Source organism: Danio rerio, chromosome 1 (genome assembly GCF_049306965.1).
Source record: "Danio rerio strain Tuebingen ecotype United States chromosome 1, GRCz12tu, whole genome shotgun sequence".
Taxonomy (NCBI): domain Eukaryota; kingdom Metazoa; phylum Chordata; class Actinopteri; order Cypriniformes; family Danionidae; genus Danio; species Danio rerio.
In genome coordinates, this window is record NC_133176.1 from 54,044,307 (window position 1) to 54,063,837 (window position 19,531).

The 19,531-nt window shown below is 34.9% G+C and overlaps 2 protein-coding genes across 23 annotated transcripts in view; one reads left to right on the forward strand and one right to left on the reverse strand.

Moving 5' to 3' along the window:
- The window catches only part of otx2a (orthodenticle homeobox 2a), a 238,883-nt gene that overhangs the window by 33,564 nt on the left and 185,788 nt on the right, over window positions 1-19,531 (forward strand). The window lies entirely within an intron of this gene.
- The window catches only part of fam13a (family with sequence similarity 13 member A), a 96,750-nt gene that overhangs the window by 31,940 nt on the left and 45,279 nt on the right, over window positions 1-19,531 (reverse strand). For 11 of the 22 annotated variants that reach the window (XM_068221737.2, XM_068221730.2, XM_068221735.2 and 8 more), the window contains 3 exons: window positions 11,929-11,970; window positions 5,049-5,090; window positions 4,777-4,935 (listed from right to left, as the gene is read on the reverse strand). In XM_068221737.2, coding sequence (XP_068077838.1) covers window positions 4,777-4,935; window positions 5,049-5,090; window positions 11,929-11,970 — 243 coding nt within the window. The remainder of the gene's footprint in view (window positions 1-4,776; window positions 4,936-5,048; window positions 5,091-11,928; window positions 11,971-19,531) is intronic. The other 11 variants (XM_073954802.1, XM_073954778.1, XM_073954783.1 and 8 more) reach the window with 1 other exon arrangement.

The window sequence follows — 19,531 nt, forward strand, 5'->3', positions numbered from 1 at the left end:
CTAATCTAATGTTTTCCATGTCTCTGTGGATGGTTTGCTCGGGGTTCCAGTAAACAGGATTAGTTTGATTGCTGTGAGATGTAGACATCAGCAACTTAAGCTGGAAGGTAAATGGCAACCCAGGATCATTGGAAAGTTGTTAAACACGTTACTCTGGGTCAGGGTTGGGCGATGTCTACCAAATTGGCATCGTACGATGTCTAATGTGATACATCGCGATGGACGATGGCATTGTTGTCGTAGGCATTGGTGAATTAATTATTTATGAATAATAATATTTGTAGCTTACCTTTTCAACTATCTGACCCCGCATGGTCTTTGTTTTACTCATAGCCAAATCATAAATAAATAAAGATAAGTTACACACAAATTAACACATGCCAATCACTTTTTCCGCGGAACTCTGGCATGAATAGCAGAGTGATCTGTGTCATTATAATGGTGTCGACAAACTTGGTTGCACAACCAACAGCAACCAACCAACGGTATCTGAGGTTTTCATTGAAATTACTAAGTACAAGCAGGAAAGCGAAAGATTGAAGCAGTGTACTGACTCTGTGACACGTTACCTGATAGATTCAAAAGAGTCATTATATAGAGACTATATGAACTAAATATCACCTGTAACAACTATAATGAGACTCTATCCAGCGGTACATCCTTGATAAACTGTCCGACGTGCACTGCTCTCTGGGGTTTTGTGCTCAAAGCACCTGCTGACTGCCTGGAGCTCAGACGTGTGCGTTTGCTAGAACCCATGACAGAGAATGTGTGTGTGTGTGTGTGTGTGTTGTCACGCGTTTCCAGTGTGGACGTGGATCGTTTTCAGTTTAGAATGTCATTTTAAAACAAAGACTTATTAGTGTAAACTGGGCCGTGTGTATTTTTCACGAGTGGGTCCCTGCTGCGATGAGGATGGGGCGGAGGATCGCGATGCAGGCTCAACATCATGATGTCTTATTGGCCATCGGCGTTGGACGATAAAATCGTCTATCGACCCAACCCTACTCTGGGTACATTCTTTGCACATTTCAAATGGCAAATCCACTAGAGGGCACTGTCAACATTTGAAATAATATGCTACTTAGCATTTGTTTTGTAGTTTGTGTCAGATATCTTTCTTGGACATGTCCACCAAATGTAGGGAATGTTGTAGAGATCACCCAGCGATCCACTAAACCTAAAACTAGGGCTGCACGATATTGGAAAGTGGCATTACAATATTTTTTTTTCAGCGATTATACATTGCGATATGAAATACATTTAACCAAATAGATTAAATAGCTCTAACAATTCACTATTTTAGAAGGTTTGAGGTGGTTTTGTAGTGGAGCGCATCTGCAAAAATGATAAAATTTAACTTCATACTAGATTTTTTGGGTCAAAAAGCCATACAAACAAAAGATAAAGTGTTTTATGTTTGTCTGGTGAGCCTTAAGCATGTCATGATTTTGCCAAATAAGATGTGATCCTGGATTAGCATCTATGTTGATCATGGAACATCATTTTTGTTTGAAGATGTAATCCAAACCTATTACCTACCTCTTAACTCAACCATGACTGTAAATTATTCCCATAGTCATAGAGGAATAATAGTTGGATAGCAATCATGTAGAAGTGCATACACCTAACCATGAGCCTAAACTTAACATAAACTGTAAACGTGTCCCTTAATTCTGATTGGCTGATTGAAATGTTGTTCCAGGATCAACAAAGATGTTAATCTACAAACATGTCCTACTTGGTGAAATCAGGTTGGCAGAGTTCTTATGGCAGTTGAACACAATTAAATTGAATGTAAAATAGCATTTACATGTCATACTCACTTAATATGCTAAACAGAAAACATAAAAAACGAAATATAATTAAGTCCACAATAGACAAATTTTGACAAAAATCTACAAGCTCTGGTCAAAAACTTATAATTGACAATGCAGATTCAACGATGTGACTAATACACAATATTACCATATCCTTATTGTGCAGCTCTATCTAAAACCCAACCATTAGTGTTTTCAAAAGCAAACGTATCAGAAAAATGTACTGCAATCAAACAGTTTTACCTTAATTTGACAGTATTTTCATTTATTTTGTGGAAGTGTGCTTCATAATGCTGTTTACACCAGACGCGGTATGCAAATTCGATTCATTATTGCGTCAAATTCACTTCACAATAGATGCGGATTCACCTCTGTCTAATACGTGATTCTAGTTTCATTATTAAATGGCTAAATTATAAATACTTAAAAACAGAGTAGATTCGTTAGGCGCCGTGTCTGCTACATTCACTTTAGAAGGATCCATTAGATTCTTTCTGAAATGCACCCAGCTCTGTGAGTTTATCAACTCCTCCAGAAACTACACATGGATGATGGAAGGTTTCAACGATGCTTCAGACTGAGCCAAGCCCAGTTTAATGAGCTGTTGTCTGATATGGGTAGGAGGATTTCCTCTCGGGACACGCACTACAGACGCTACGTTATAATCTCACCCATACTAGAGCAAGCTCATGATTGGTTACTGCGATGCGAATGTCCGCTAAAGTTCAGGTTTTCCAACTCAATCGATTTGCGCAATTCTGACATCAAATGCTCAAAACGCTCAATTCGCGCTGCTTCATTCCTACTAAATGTGTAATTTGCACCGCCTCATTCGCGCAAGTCACTGCGCAGGATGTGTATTCATGTCTTTGCATTGACTTAAATCTCTTGCGCTTAACACTTCATCCACTTCTGGTGTGAATGCACCATTAGACTCAAACAAGACGAACGTACAAAGTAAACATGACATTTTATGAGATTGATGTCCCGTTCACACTAAGCATGATGACTAGGAAGGTAACGATAAAGATAGATTTCGAAAAACTTTCTGAATGTTACAGCAGAGGTCAAACCACAACTATAACAAAAACACAGATAAAACACAGAAAGCCAGTCCGAATTCATTGAAATATAAGTCTACAGGCAACAATTTGGAGTAGCTCACTACATTGCCAACCTGATTTTACCAAGTAGGACATGTTCCTGGATTTACAGCTACATTACATTAACATTGCAGTTTATGTTAAGTTTCGGGTTACGGTTAGGTTTATGCACTTTTACATGATTATCCAACTATTATTCCCTTCTGATAAAGTTATGGTTGGGTTTAGGGGTAGGGAGTTGGTATTGATTACGTTTTTCAACAAAAATGATGTTTCAGGATCAACATAGTGTTAATCCAGGATCGCATTGTACTTGGAAAATCGTAAGCTCTCCTTTTAAAGAATAAATAAAGACAATGACTGTCTAGAACACAATTATTTATACTATAGGGAAGAATGATAAAAATTGATTGAAGTTGTACAAGCCAGGCTAACAAAATGAAGTATAAAAATAAAAGTACTTCAAGTATGCAGTGCTAGTTTCAGTTCTCATTTAAAAATGCTGGGGAAAATTGTCTGGTTTCATTCCACTACACTGTGATAACTAAATTTTTTTGTTTAGAATACATTTTTCATCAAATATTTACTGGTAAGACGTGCTGATACACTGAGGACATTGGCTGGTTCCAATGGGGTAATGCTAAAAAAAAAACTACTTCTATTGGTCGTCTGTGTGGACGCAAATATATTTATGGGTATGTTTGTAAATATTGCCCTTGGTGTGGATGGACCTTCATACCTGTTTTTCTTCCAAAATTAAAATGTATATAACACAAGTACTTTTAAAGTAAAAAAAATGGTTATTGCACTGCAAAATATTTTTTAACCATTTTTTTTTACCAATTATAATTTGTTTGTTTTTTCTAGTACAAATATCTACAAATTACTAAAATCACAAATTACTAAAACAAGAGGTAATTTTGTAGACAAGCAAAAATGTGGTCTTGTTTTATGAAGTAATATGCCAAAATTAAGTGAGTTTTTCCTCAAAACAAGGTAAATAATCTGTCAAATGGGGTAAGCAATAACCTTGTGTTAAAAATCAGGGTATTCAGCTTGAATATAAGCCAATTGCACTAGGCACTTTTTGCATAATAAGCACAATTAAAAAAAAAACACTGTACATTGTTTACATCTGTTTCATTACTCAAATCAGGTTTATTTATTGTTTACTTTCATAGATATTTATATACTTTTTATAATCATTCTTCAGTCACTTCTCCGTATATATGTGTATTTATGTGTATGTTGTGTATGATGTGTATGTTGTGTGTATGACTTCACTGTGGACGGCAAAGTAAGAATCTCATTGTACAGGGAGACGTGTTTCCTTACTGTGCACATGACAATAAACAGTTGAATTGAATTGAATTGTTTCAAGGAAAAAACTCAATTGATTTTGGCATATCCTTTCTTAAAACAAGACAATATGTTTTGCTTGTCTAGAAAAGGCTTGTTGTTTTAAAAAATATTCAGACATCTGGACTAGAAAAAAGATCCCAAATTGGTGCATCTCTAATATATAAACAATGCATCTCGTCTGACCACTAAAAATGTTAATACCATGTGAAAACAGGGCTTATGTTAATCAGGTTTGTTCAGTTGTAAACCAATACCATCACACACAATGACACCCGACGACTTGCTAATTGTTGTGGGAGTTTCTGTAGAGATCGAATCACAAATGTAAATTGCCGTAAAGCAAGCGGAAGAAGCTGGTTTGAAGAGTGGCACAACATCTTGAGCAATCGAGGAACGTGTTACATTATTGCACTGAGAAGCTGCCAAGCCGTCTGGCTGCAGTTCCACTATAGTCAACAGAACCCAATATAGCCGTATATCAGGAATCCTACCTGAAGCTCTCCTGCTGCTCTCGCTGATGTCTCCTCCTCTCTCGGGCTGTAGTCGCTGGAGATGAAGAATGAAGAGTCGGATTGGAGCTTTCTGAACTCTGACCTGCGTGCATGAAGAGGTGCTGCTCCACTGCTGAGCGAATGGTCTTCTCTAGAAAACTGGACAGCGAGAGAGAGATGTCAATGGACAAGCGATGATTGCATTAATTATGTAAACTCTGGGGTCTGTTAATTGATTTAAGGAATTGAATTGTCATATTAAAATCACTTACTTGGTTAAGTCAGATCTGCTGTGTTCAGGGGAGATTTCAGAGCTAAAGAGAGAGAATATCATATTATCAAAATGGACAAAATGAAGTCAATGATGTGCTTTTGCATTAGTTTCAATTCAACTCACAAGTGTGATTAGCAAAGTTTAACCCTTTGTGATGTTTTTATCCACTCTAGGGTGATTTGAGTCTTAATTTGACCACAGCTTTCATTGTGTTAGCAAATGGAATGATTTTTTGACAGATATTTTGGGAAAATGCTTTGACAATTTCCAATAATTCAACAATACACTCTGAGCACATTAACTACCCTTGGATATGTTTGTGGTTGTTTTAGCCCCATTGACTTTTATTATAATTGCATACAATCCAAAAAACGTCCTTATAAAGGAAGTCAATGGGACATGTCACGAACATAACGAAAAGGTAGTCAATTTGAACGATACACAAGGGTTAATATATTAAGATATTAGCAGCCTGATCTCATGAGGCAACGTAACTATTTTAGGTATTGTCATTTAAGTGGCTTTGTGTACATTTTCACATCACTGAACTCGTACGATCTTATAAAGGAGGCGTAGCACCCAACCCCACCCCTAAACCCAACCGTCACTGTGTGATGAGCAAATCGTACTAAACTGTACGAATGAGAGCGTACAAATTCATACAATTTAGCCACTAAATTAAAAAGTTACGAATTGCTGTGAGACAGCGTTGGATATTGGATAGGAACGAAATTAACATAAAGTGGTGCTGGCATATGGAAACTCACTACCATCATGCTACGGTGTGTTCTCATTGGTTGACATGGCGTGGTTTTTGGTTGGTTGGTTTTTAAATAATGTTTAGGATTTTACTAGGGCGTTGCCAATGTGTTTCTAAGTTTTTTTTTTGTGTGTGTTTTTAGGACATTGATTGGGTGTTCTGTGTGTTTGCCAGGGCATTCGTAAGGTGTTTTTAAGCAAGGCAAGTTTATTTATATAGCACATTTCATACACAGTGTCAATTCAAAGTGCTTTACATAAACAAGAATAAAAAGTAAAAATAAAAAAGACAAGTATAGGAAAATTAAAAATAAAACAAATAATAATAATGATTTTAGATATTTTGTTTCATTGTTAGGGTGTTGCTAAGGTTTTCTAAGTAGTTTTCAGGGCAATGCTACGGAGTTCTGAGTGTTTTTAAAGACTTTGCTAGGGTTAGTTTCTTTGCTACTTTTTATAATGCAGATTTAGTGCTCAACACTTTTTTTCCCACTAATGTATATTTTATTTATTTATTAATTTTTTTTTTTTTTAAACAAAGTAATTTCATTTACGTCACTTTTTTATAATTGGAAAAAGTTCAAAAGAATTTCAAATTAGAAACAGATTTTTTTTGCCAATGTAAATGTCTCTATTTCACTTGCATTCATATTGAACACAAACAGAATATTAACAAGTGGGGATGTAACGATTCACCTGACTCATGATTCGATATAATTTACGATATTAATCTCGTTATACAATGTAGTCACGATTTTTTTAACAAAATTATTTGATAAACAAATTTAAGAGGAAGAGGCCTTTCATTTTTTTCCTAAATGCTGTACATTTTTGCGAAATAATACATTTTTCTGCTATAACTAAATCGCTATTTTTAAAACAAATAAATTCTAAGAATAAAAAAAAAAAGAATAATACAAAGTAAAGACTCATTAATATAAATCAACTAAAACTGTGACCATGCTGAGATTTAACATTTTTAAAACGAATTATCTACATTTCTATGTTTTCTAGCATAAACTGAGGTCTTTGCACCTTTACAATTTCCACCTGCTAAAAAAAAACACAGCGCCCCCTCTGTTCAACAAATGCATTGCGATTTGTTCAACATTTCTACTAGTTTTAATCGTCACATTTTTTAATCGATTTTCAACCAGCTCACGGTGAATCATTACATCCACATTAACAGGACATTTCAACTAAAAATAAACACAAAATATTTTTAATTATGTTAGAAACCTGTACCCATTGTATTTCATAGTACAAAAAAACAACAACACTATGGAAGTCAATGGTTTCCAACATTTTTTAAAGTTCCTTCTTTAGTGGTCGTGACAAGTGAAGGGTGAGAAGTTTTTCATTTTTCGGTGAACTATCCCTTTTTTTTAAAAATAAAAGCCTCGATGGCTTTTTTTCTTTCTTTTTTTTAAGTTTGGTTGTTTTTGTTGAACATTGAACCAAACTCTAACATTAGATAGAAAGTTCCCGCAAATGACTCCATGGTAAAAAATAGTAGCATTATCTTGTGGATCCGGAAATAGGCTGTGGGGTCCAGACACAACAGTGTGTGTGTCCTTACCAGCAGCAGCACTCAGGGTCAGAGGCAGTTAACTGCTCACAGCTGACTTCACGCTATTTCAGCTCCATGAGTGAGTAAACAGTTTTCTCAGTATTGAGCTGTATCGTCAGATGTTAACCTAGATGATATCACAGGCTGCCAAGAGAGTTTGCCAGTGAGAACAGTTATGTGTTGAGACGGAGAGCTAAAGATGATCTGATGAGGTCCGTCAGTCTTACATAACACAGTGGTCAGAGGGTGAGAATGAAAAGACTAAGGAGGAGAAGTGCCTTTAAAAACTGCTCATATGCTTCACTGAGCATTCCTTCCATATAGTCATCATCACCCACATCAAGGAAAAAAAGTTACTTGCACACAGAGAAAAATGGTACAAAATCTGTCACTAGGAAAGGACCATTTATAAATTTTGCACGTTACTCTGTAAAAAATAAATAAATGCAGGGTTCCACAGTCGATTTGTGTTGGGACAACATGGAGGAATTTCAAGTTACCTTCAGTTTTTTTTCTTTCTTTTTTTAATTTAAGTCAATTGAACCTAAACCAATTTAGTCGACCCCCCCCCCATTATAAAAAAAACATAAATAATAAAACATAGCAGACTTTTTAATTGTAATGACACATTTAATGTACATTTTAAGGATCACAACGCTAATCCAGTATTATTGATATGAGCTTCTTAGGGTATATGAGAAAAGTCATATATATATATATATATATTTAATTTATTTAATCTATTTTTTTTAAATAATTTTTAAGGGTTTTTTCACCTTTTATTATGATAGGACAGTAAAGATTTCAGACAAGAAAGCATTGGGAGCAGAGAAAGGGGAACAATCAGCAAAGAACCTGAGTCGACAATCAAACTCGGGTTGCTGTATGCACATTGGTGCTATATGTCGGCGCAAAGTACCACTAGGCTATTGTCGCAGATGAGAAAAGGGATTTTTATCTCTATACAAAAATTTTTGTATAGCAAGGACCACCATTCAGTGTAAATGCTCATACAAATATTTCAAAATATTCATTAGATAAAAACAAACATACTCATTTGATTAAATGTAATAAAAAGATTTTTAGTTAGATTTAATGTTTTAATTTAAATCTACATTTCTGCTAAATTGTAAAGGAAAGTAATTGGTTTTTCAGCATTTTTTTGATAGATGGAAAGTTCAAAAGAACTTTAAATTTGGAACAATTTTTGTAGTAATGCAGATTTCTGAATAAAAGTCTTTCTGTCACCCCAAATTTAAGACCATAGACCACTATATATTTTTTTTTCTTTTAAAAGGTAGGTTGTTTTTGCATTTTTTTTTACCAGGATTACCTTATAACTTTTGTTTAATTATTCATTAAATAAAAAATAAATACAGAAAAAACACATTTTTTTACATTGAAATTACTATATACTATAAAGTTTTGAAAATCAAAGTAACATTTTCCTGAATCAAGGACACATTATGGACAAACCCAATGGGTTATATTTATTAATTTAATACAGATATTAACCCAGCAATTGGTTTAGTCTGTATTACACCCAAAATAATGTTGAAATAACCCAGTATTTTTTTTTCAAACTGTATACTATGAAAAAATATGCAACATTATCTTCATTACACACTGTAAAATGCTGGGTTCCAAACAGTTCCTTCATGTTGTCTAAACACAAATCGATTAAGTTAACCTAATTGCGTTATGTTCAATCCACTTAAATTTGTAAACATAACTAAGTTGTCAAAAAACTGTGCTGATTCAGCTCATTTTAATCAAATAGTTTAAACAAACAGCAAAAACAAAAAAAGTTTTTTGAGTGCTCTGTAAAAAAACTGCTTGGTTCCACACAATTCCTTCATGTTGTCTCAACACAAATTGATTAAGTTACCTTAATTGTGTACAAAATTAAGTGGATTGAACATAAAACAACAAAGTTGTCCTAAAAACCTTAAGAATTTAGTTATTTCAACTCATTTTTTTAAATAAGTAGTTTTGAACAAGCATTTTTTATGGAGTAAATAATCCTGAAGTAGATAAACTAGTGAAACCTCAACAGATAAATGAAGAACTCTGTATTTGTGTCAGGCTGGTGCAGGTTTAATTTTTGTGTGAACTGTTCCTTTAAGGCTCTCAGGGAGAGTGTGGCGTCCGCGACGTGAGGGCAGGGCTCAGTAAACTATGTGATGGGAAATGTGTGAAGGGTCAGTTTCTATGGTACGAGAGGCGACCTGAGCTGATGCAATGAGTCAACACATGAAGGAACTGAATAAACAACCACGCGAGAGGTTTGTTTTCACCTGCCCACTACCAGATCCATCACGCTCAGGCTGAACTCGCAGAGAAAACAGGAGAAGCTGTCCCTGACGTGACACTAAGTGGATTTCAGTTGTTCGAGGGAGCATTCGTGCTGACTGTTGTGTTTTTATGCAAATGATTTGAGCAAAATAACATGACATTTACGTGACTGTCACGATGCAAAAACATGAGTTTATGAGTGTATCTGTCACTTTCCAGCACAGATGTGTAAATATTGTTCAGTCATGATCAGGAAGTGAAATTACAAAGTGTCTTACAGTATAATCCTGAAGTAAGTTATTTTAAAACTTGTTTCATACATAAAATCACATATCGAATCATACGGAGCTATTTTATTATTATTATTATTATTTATTTAAATAGTTTTCTTGTTTTTGTTTCGTTCTTTTTGAGGAAATGCCGTATTACTTTGTTTAAAATTAATTTCAATACGATTATTATTTTTTCATCAAGAACCACCCTTCAGTAAAAAGCATAAATAAATATTCCAAAATATTCCTGAAGTCAGTTTTAGCTTAAAACAAGAACAATTATTTTCCATTCAGGTCATAAACATTTAACACTTGATCTCCCTTTTGAATTACTTGTAAATTAAAATCTCCTCGGCTGATATTTAGTTTTTTATGCTTGAATTTTCCGATCATTTACATGTATCTTGTAGTATTGGAATGATAATAATTTTGAAAGTTTATTGCGTTTAAGTTACAATTTTAAACCATTAAAATTTTCTGTTACCATTCCTACGGTATATGCAAGTTTTTTTTTTGTTTTTTTTACAACTAGTTTTAGTTTTTTAGGGCAACGGTATCTCCAGCAGAAAAGGAGTCTCCACATTAAAAGTGAACAGTGCAGTGGCTTTATATTCACAGAAAAGAAATATCTCCAAAGATGCCTTTTCAACTGTGTTTTTGAAACTAATGAAGACAGCAGAAGCCAATGATTTATTTGAATTATTTAGCCTGACATGTTTACTGCTTCAAAATACTTTACAATTTTCTTAAAATAAACCATAATATATTAAAGGGGGAAAAAAACAATTTTCCCCAGACATGTAAAATGAGCATATTTTAGAGCTGCTTTGCGTGATGTGATTACTGCTTCAAAATAAGTTATTTTTAAAAGTCTGAGTAAAAAACATCATTTCTCCCATTGAACACAATATATTTTATTTTAGGAAACATTTAAACTATTTTGGACCAGTAATGTTTGATCTAAACGTTCCTTTTCTGCTAGAGATAAAGAATAAAAAATAAAATAATTTTGAAAAAAAAAAAACTTACACACACCTTAGGATTGGTATAACAGAAACCTTGACTTTTCCAAACTGCGGTAAACCTTGAAACTGTAACATCATTAGACGTTGATTTTTTGTTGTTGTTGTGTTTCGGTTGTGTTAGAAAGTAACCAAAATGCAACATCTTTCCGATGTTGACGTTGGGTTCTGACATGAACCTTATTTTAATTTTTAAACAAAATGCAGTGTCCCATGACGTTGAGGTACAATGTCAATCTGACTCCATGTAGACGTCCTTTGCCTGCTGGGCTTGTCAATTTTTAAAAAAGTTACACATTTTCACAGAAATATATCTCTTATGATGAATTAGACGTGAAAAATAAATTTTATGGGTAAAAATAGATTTTTCCTTTAGGCCAAAATCAGTCAAATTTTAAGAAAAGATTGAGTTACTTGAAGATATTTTGTAAATATTTAAAAACTTAATTTTTGATTAGTAATATGCATTGCTAAGGACTTCATTTGGACAACTTTAAAGGTGATTTACTAAGTTTTTTGTTTGGTTTTTACCATCAGATTTCAGATTTTCAAGTAGTATCTCGGTCAAAATACATACAAATTTACTAAAATATTTTCTCTAATAATAATTTTTATAAGTAGTTGTATCTCGGCCAAATATTGTACTGTCCTAACAACAAATACATCAATAAAATCTTATTTCTTCAGCTTTTAGATGAGGCATAAATCAGAATTAAAAGTAAAATGGACATTCATGACTAGTTTTATGGTCCAGCGCCTCTCATATCATCATCTTTTGTATGTTTTTAACATTCAAAACATCTCATTTCTAATTCATGTACTATACATTTGCGCAATAAAACACAACATCTAGATCATTTTCATTGTGAGATTCATTACCCCCCCAAAAAAGCATGTTTTTCAGCAACAAGTGCAAAGAGGTTATATAATTCGAGCGTGAGCAACTGTGAGTGTTCCTACCTAATATAGAAAGGAGATATTGGTCTTTCATCTTCTTGTGGGCTGGAATGGAGAAAAAAAACAAACAGAACAAAAAAACCGAGGTCAGAATCACCGAACAGCTTGCTCTAAATATATCTGGTATTTGTCAGAGTAAACAAAACAGTTTTTTTGAGCACATGGGCCGAGTGTCTAAGAGTACCTATTGTCTGGGGAACAATGCACACGTAGTGCCGCCGTTCGGAGCTTTTGTTTGACTTGTCTCCAGTAATTACTACAGCTGCAAAGAACCATATCCACTTCACTTTTGCTGGAGACCGGCCAGAAAAACACGATGCGCTCAGGAGTGGACGGTTCACAGATTCAGATTTGTCGGGAATTAATATCACAATGGAAAGCAAAACAATCCACATCTCCGGGAAACCAGTGGGACTGCATTAGCACCAATAAACAATGGCTAACATGGTAAAAACCAGGCTCAGAGGAAAAACAGGCGACTTTATCATCATTCGTTGGATTTGGAACAAAATGTCTGTGGAAATGTGGCAAATGGAGCAGAGAGTTTGACACAAAAAATAAAAAAATAAAATCTGCCAGATTTTTTTTAATGCAATAAAATTGATCGAAGACCAAAAAAAAGTACAATATTGTCGCTGTAGTAAATTTAAAGTGGAAACTCTCTATAAAAGTATAATAGTAAGGTAATAATAATAATATAATAATTTATTATATATATTATATAATCTTTTATAATGAAGATTGTCAAAACAGCTTATCATAGAAGTTCTTGTAAATTGAAATGGTGTCAGTCCAGTGTTCAGAGTTGAAGTTCAGTTTAGTTCAGAGTGGTTTAGATTCACTGCTGAAAGTCCAAACACTGAAGAGCAAATCTATCGATGTGCAGCTCCACAAGTCCCAAATCAAGCAAGCCATATGTTAGGGCTGCACAATATAAAAAAAAACTGATATTGCAATATTTAGTTTTTCTGCAATACATATTAAAATTATGTTAAAATTTCACAAGATGAATCTATTTGGAAAGAATTCACCATTTTACATTAAGATGATTTAATTTTACTGAATCAGCATAAAATGTACCAAATTATACAAAAAAAATGTATACACACAATTTAATAAATTAAAGCCAAGATGAAAACAATAGAACGAAGATAAAATGAAATAGATATCGCTGCATAGTTTTCAGAGGAGTCTAAAAGTTTGAGGTACAGAAATTCGATAATGAAATGAAAAACAGCACTTTATAGTCTTTGTTATGTAAATAATTTAACACAATCCATCCTTGTGACAAACTTGTCCAAGTAGTTAATATTCATTTGAAATTGCTTGGCATACTATTGCACATTTACACATTGCTATATCGATGCTAAAACGCTACATAGGCTAAAAAGCTACATAAGTTTATAGGCGGTGCACATGAGAATTGAGTAAAAATATATAATTAACCAGAAAACTAATAAATAAAATGGAAAATTAGCTACTTTTTCATGTTTAAGGAGCAAAGGAAGAGTTCAAATGCAAAAACCTCTAAATGCCATCTAAAAATTTCCTTCAAAAACAAGCATTTTTCAAGCATCTTCTATGTTTATGTTAAGTTTTTTCACATTACAGGCAATGAAAATACACTAACTTATAAAAATCTTGTCGCCTATTTAAGTTTTAGGATCAACAAATAATCACTTCTAGTTGATCTGTTGGTCTCAGATGTGGCTTATATGAAAGGCAAAGGCCTCTAGATTACGCTTATTTTACCAAAATAAAATCTGATCATGCCTTGATTTTTAAGTATTTAATTAGGACAGTAAGTAAGGTCTGACTTAGTTGAGACAAAAGTCTTGTCACTTAACAGAAATAATGTTTAGTATAGAATATAAACTCATGCTGCAGTGGAAAAAGAGTTAACATTGTGTATGACTCCCATGAGCTTGGAGGACTGCATCCATACATATCTGCATTGACTCAAATCACTTAATAATAAAGCCATCTGGAACGGCAAATAAAAGCGTTCTTGCAGGAATCACAGAGTACATCAAGATTCTTTGGATTCTTCTTCAATGCCTCCTCCATCTCACCCCTAGACATGTTCAATAATGTTCATGTCTGGTGACTGGGCTGGCCAGTACTGGAGCACCTTGACCTTCTTTGCTTTCAATATCTTCGATCATGAATTTTCCTTCTCCAAACTTGACTGATATCTGTGAGAATCTTGGGGCCATGTGGGTTCAGTAGGTCTTCTGCAGTGTTTGTGATGATTGGTACGCAGCTCAACAGATGACTCATCAGAAAATTCGACCTTCTGACACTTTTCCAATTGATCAACTAGAAGTCAAGTTATTATTGTATTATATTAACACAACTGGGATCAGTGACAAGACTTTTGTCAGGTAGTGTGTTTATCAGCATAAAAGTTAAATTACTTGACCCACTGACAAAAGAAAAATGCTCCTTTTAAAAGAAAAAAGTTTAGATGACATTTAGAGGTTTTTGCATCTGAACTCTTTAAATATAAATGTAAAATAATAATTGAATGCATTCAAAAGATAACAAATCAAAAATTTAAATATAAAAATAACAATTAATAAATAGCAAAAGTCTAGACTGGAAGACAAGACTTTTTTATGTAGCTGAAAATATAATTAAAAACTACTTGTGATCAATTTAGTTGTTATTTCTGAACATTTTCTTTTAAAGAAGAGATGCAAAGGTGACTGAAGGGCGCATTTATTGAGTGACTTGGCATGCGATTTACAGAAGTACGTGCAACATTGCCATGAACATTGTTTTAAGACGTGCGTCTGTGTGCGCACGCGTGTGTGTGCGCTTGAAAGGGGAAGTCAATAATAAAGCATTGGCAACAATCAGTGCAAACTATTCAGCTCTTATTTACACTGTATTCAGAAAAGGTCAGTTTGGCTCCAAAACAGCTCTCGGATCACATGATTTCTGGTCAATTTGTGTATGTTGTGGTGCTTCCCTTTTGTTGTAAATGCGTAAGTTGCATTCTTACCGTAAACCCAGCTAAGAATTAGGGTACCGCACAGTACCTTAAAAGACGTTTCGCAAGCTTGCGCAGGGAATATTTTTCCACAGCACTCGAGCTATTAAGTGGTGTTACACTGTCTGACAAGGGTATTAAAATAATGACTGCCGTCATGAATTACAAAACGGAAATCCTGCTTAACCACCACCTCCCTGAGTGAACAACAAGGCCCTTTTAAAAAGCTTTTGTGTGCTGCGGGATATAATGGAAAATTACCACTTGACTGCATCATTATAATGATCATAACTGAAATCAGTGCATTAATCTACAGATTTCCGTCACGAGACCTTTCGCTGGATGCATTTCTGAGATGGATATGCTTCGGCAGTCACAGAAGTACGCTGTAATCCATCTAATATTTGGCACAAAGGCGAGATTGCGGGATTGCTTTGCATTTCAAGAGACCACAGGAAGATGCAAGGTCCACATATACATACAGAAAGTGACAGCAAGCTGACAACAGAGCTGGATCCACTCAAATACTCTGCTCTTGCCTGAAATACAGGGCTAATTATTGGAAAACTGACTTGTCTGGTGAAATATTACAGTTCAATGTTCTTTAGTGCCCCCCTCCATGTTTTCAGTATTGTAGTTTAGGGTAGTATTTTTCCAATAGGCATTATTTTCACAGTATTTTAAAATCGTGATAAGCCATGAACCAAACCAACAAGTGAATTGTAACAATAACCAAAAGAAACAAAACCAAAAGAATTGTAACAATAACAAAGAAATGTAAAGTATGTATACTTAACGGATTAGAAAGAAAAACAAGTACAATCCCATTAAGCATTTCAAATGACGATTGAATTAAAAATTGAGAAATACACTCACTGGCCACTTTATTAGGTACACCTTACTAGTACCGGGTTGGACCCCCTTTTGCCTTCAGAACTGCCTTAATCCTTCGTGGCATAGATTCAACAAGGTACTGCACTGCAAAACATGCTTTTCTTGCTTAGATTTTTTGTCTTATTTCTAGTCTAAATATCTAAAATTTCTTATATTAAGAAGCATTTTCTAGACAAGCAAAACAAATTGTTTTTATTTGAGAAATAATATGCCAATATTAAGTGAGTTTTTCCTTAAAACAAGCTAAATAATCTGCCAAATGGGGTAAGCAAATTAATCTTGTTTTTTCTTTTGACGTAAGATTATTTTGCTTACCCCATTTGGCAGATTATTTTGCTTGTTTTAAGGAAAAACTCACTTAATATTGGCATATTATTTCTCAAAACAAGACAGTATGTTTTGCTTGTCTAGAAAATTCTTCTTGATTTAGGAATTGTTAGATATTTGGACTAGAAACAAGACAAAAAATCTAAGCAAGAAAAGCATTTTTTGCTGTGTGGAAATATTCCTTAGACATTTTGGTTCATACTGACATGATAGCATCCCGCAGTTGCTGCAAATTTGTCAGCTGCACATCTATGATGCCAATCTCCTGTTCAACCACATCTTAAATGTGCTTTATTGGATAGAGATATGGTGAATGTGGAGGCATTTTGAGTACAGTGAACTCATTGTCATGCTCAAGAAACCAGTCTGAGATGATTCACGCTTTATGACATGGAGCATTATCCTGCTGGAAGTAGCCATCAGAAGATACACTGTGGTCAGAAAGGGATAGACATGATCAGCAGCACCATCACACCAACACCACCACCAGCTTGAACCGTTAATAAAAGGCAGGATGGATCCATGCTTTCATGTTGTTGGCACCACATTCTGACCCTACTATCTGAATGTTGCAACAGAAATCAAGACTCAACAGACCAGGCAAGGTTTTGCAATCTGCTATTGTCCAATTTTGGTGAGCCTGTGTGATTTTGTAGCCTCAGGCACAATTGTAGACTGGCACCAACAACCATGCCACGTTCAAAGTCAATTAAATCACGTTTCTTTCCCATTCTGATGCTCGTTTTGAGCCGCAGCAGATTGTCTCGACCATGTCAAGATGCCTAAATGCATTAAGTTGCTGCCATGTGATTTGCTAATTAGAAATTTGCGTTAACGTGCAGTTGGACAGGTGTACCTAATAAAGTGGCCGATGAGTGTATATCACTGTTTATTTAAACTTGTGGCTTATATTTATCTTGGTGTGTGTGATGTAGAGTGTATATATACATTTATTTATTAAGTGTTTTGACAATGTTGCAGCATTTTGGTCATTTATTACAGTACAGCATCATCATTGAGTTTTATTTGACAACAAATTCTGCAGGTACAATTATTGTTTCAAATTATTTGCAATAATTTGAACATATGGTTTTACCAAAAGCATATACAGTACCATCTAGTAACAATATCAACGTTTTATAAACTATAATTAAAAATCTAGTTCCCTATGTAGAAAAGGTAATGGAGTTTTTACTACTTAAAACAACTGTTTTTAAGAGTTCCTACTTAGATGTGCTTAGCTTTAATAGCAGGTTAGGCATGTTGTCCCGGGAGAGAACCCTGAGCTCTGAGATACTTGCGCCCAAGGCTCCCGCCCAGTCAATAAGCATATAAGGGGATCCAAGGTCAGGCAGGTCTCGAGAGCTCCCCCTTAGAAAAAGGAGGAAGAGGAGGATATGGGGTGGAAGGGGGATTCTTCCAAAATGAAGATAGAGCAGCAGGGAGAAAACTATCTATTTATTGTAAGCTTGGATCACTTTGATTGGATTATTACTGATTACAGATGGACAGCCATTCATGATCAATCATATCAAGTGCTCCTCTTGAAATTAGTTTATGAAATTTCACTTGATGAAATTGAATGAAAGCAACAATAAACATGCTAAAATTGTATGATTTACATTGGCATAGTCATGAAGATGATGTTGTTCACAAATAGGAACCAAGTGTAGGACTCGATAATCAAACGAAAGGTACTGTATTTGATTAGTTATTCAGATTACAGTAGCAGGGTTTTCATCCAAACGTGAAGTTAATCTTTTTTAAAGTTTGCAAAAAAAGAAAAAACGATTTCCAAATGCAAATTAGGTTCATTTCCATAAAGTGTTTAGTGATACGGACTGTAGTATTGATAATCTAGTAACCAACAAACAATTGCTTATTCGGCATATGTGTTTCCATCTGCCATTATTTGCATTTGTATAGTCCAAAACCATCTCAATTGATCATATATACAGTTCTTTTTGTGAATTATCAGATTTTCTTTCAAAATTTGACATTTCCATAATTTTTTTTCATGCGATACCTAAAAATGTGCTGCAAACCCAAATACTTCTCATTGAAAAAATGTGCATTTATAAATTGGGCACCATAACAGTTTAACACCAGTGAGCCTGTATTGGAATATATTTACCCCAGACAGTGTTGCATAAGTGTTTCAGGTACAGACACTCACATCTATTGTTCATTATTGACACTCCTCCATGCTTGTGGTGCTGTGTAAACGAACATCTAATTGTGGAGCATCATAAGTTATTACATTTTCAAACACGTTGAACCTGTCTGAGAAAGGCATAGCTCAGCCATGTAAATTCAGTCATTGTTTGACTATATAGTATGTTCTTATCCGCCTTTTTTTTGCAATATGGAAGTATTTTCTACACGTGTTAGGACTTCCAGTTCATTTGACTCTTTGGGTGGCTGGGAACAACAAATAACAGTAAACAGTTTAAATCAGCGTCCTTATGACATTACAATATGTTAGGGATAAATTACATTCAGGAGGTTGTTTTCTCAAAATAAAGCCCGACTTTTGCCTATTGACTCACCAATTACAATCGTGTATTCCAATTAGTATAACAAGCTATTGTCATTAGATACAAATGAACGCAAATGAATGAGACCCTAAAGGCTGATTTATACTTCTGCGTCAAATGGCGGCATATGCTACGTCGCTGACGCATAGCCCTTCGCTGTGGCCATCGGCGTTGCTGACGTGCACCTTTAAAAAAACGTAACTACACGTCGCAACGACGCATAGCGCAAGCTCTGTGATTGGTCGGCTTGGTAGCGCTGACGAGTCTGGGCGGGATCGAGAGCCGCGCGAATGGTGCGAGCCTGATTTAGCGATTGTTTACAAGTGTGGAGTTCCGTTAAGGAGAGTTTTGTTTTGTGTTTACCTCATGGTTAAAGTTGTTGCACGTCCGCCGGTTCCTGCCTCAAAATTAGCGAATTTGAGCCACTTGTACATCCCGGAAGTGTTCAGGAAAAGCAAAACAGCAGCGAAGAAACTCGACTCAGAGAAAAATTTACACCTCACTGCCAACTTTTGGAAGTGTTAATGCAGACCAACAGAGACAGCGCACAGAAGTATAAATGCACAGCTATGGGTGTTGCATGCACCGTGGGTTACGCCGGTCACTTGACACAGAAGTATAAACCAGGCTTCAGTCTCAACACATTTAACTTACGTTGGCTCTGAAAAAGAACAACATTTAAACAAAATTAACAGTATGAAAAACTATGACTACCTCAATAAAACTGGATTTTAGATTAAAATTACATTTCTCGTGCTAATGATTCAGCTTAACCTCATGATTCTAGGCTCAAGCTAACATCTGGCATATAAAAGTCATCTGCTTGCAGCCAAATGATTAAAAAAAGGCATGA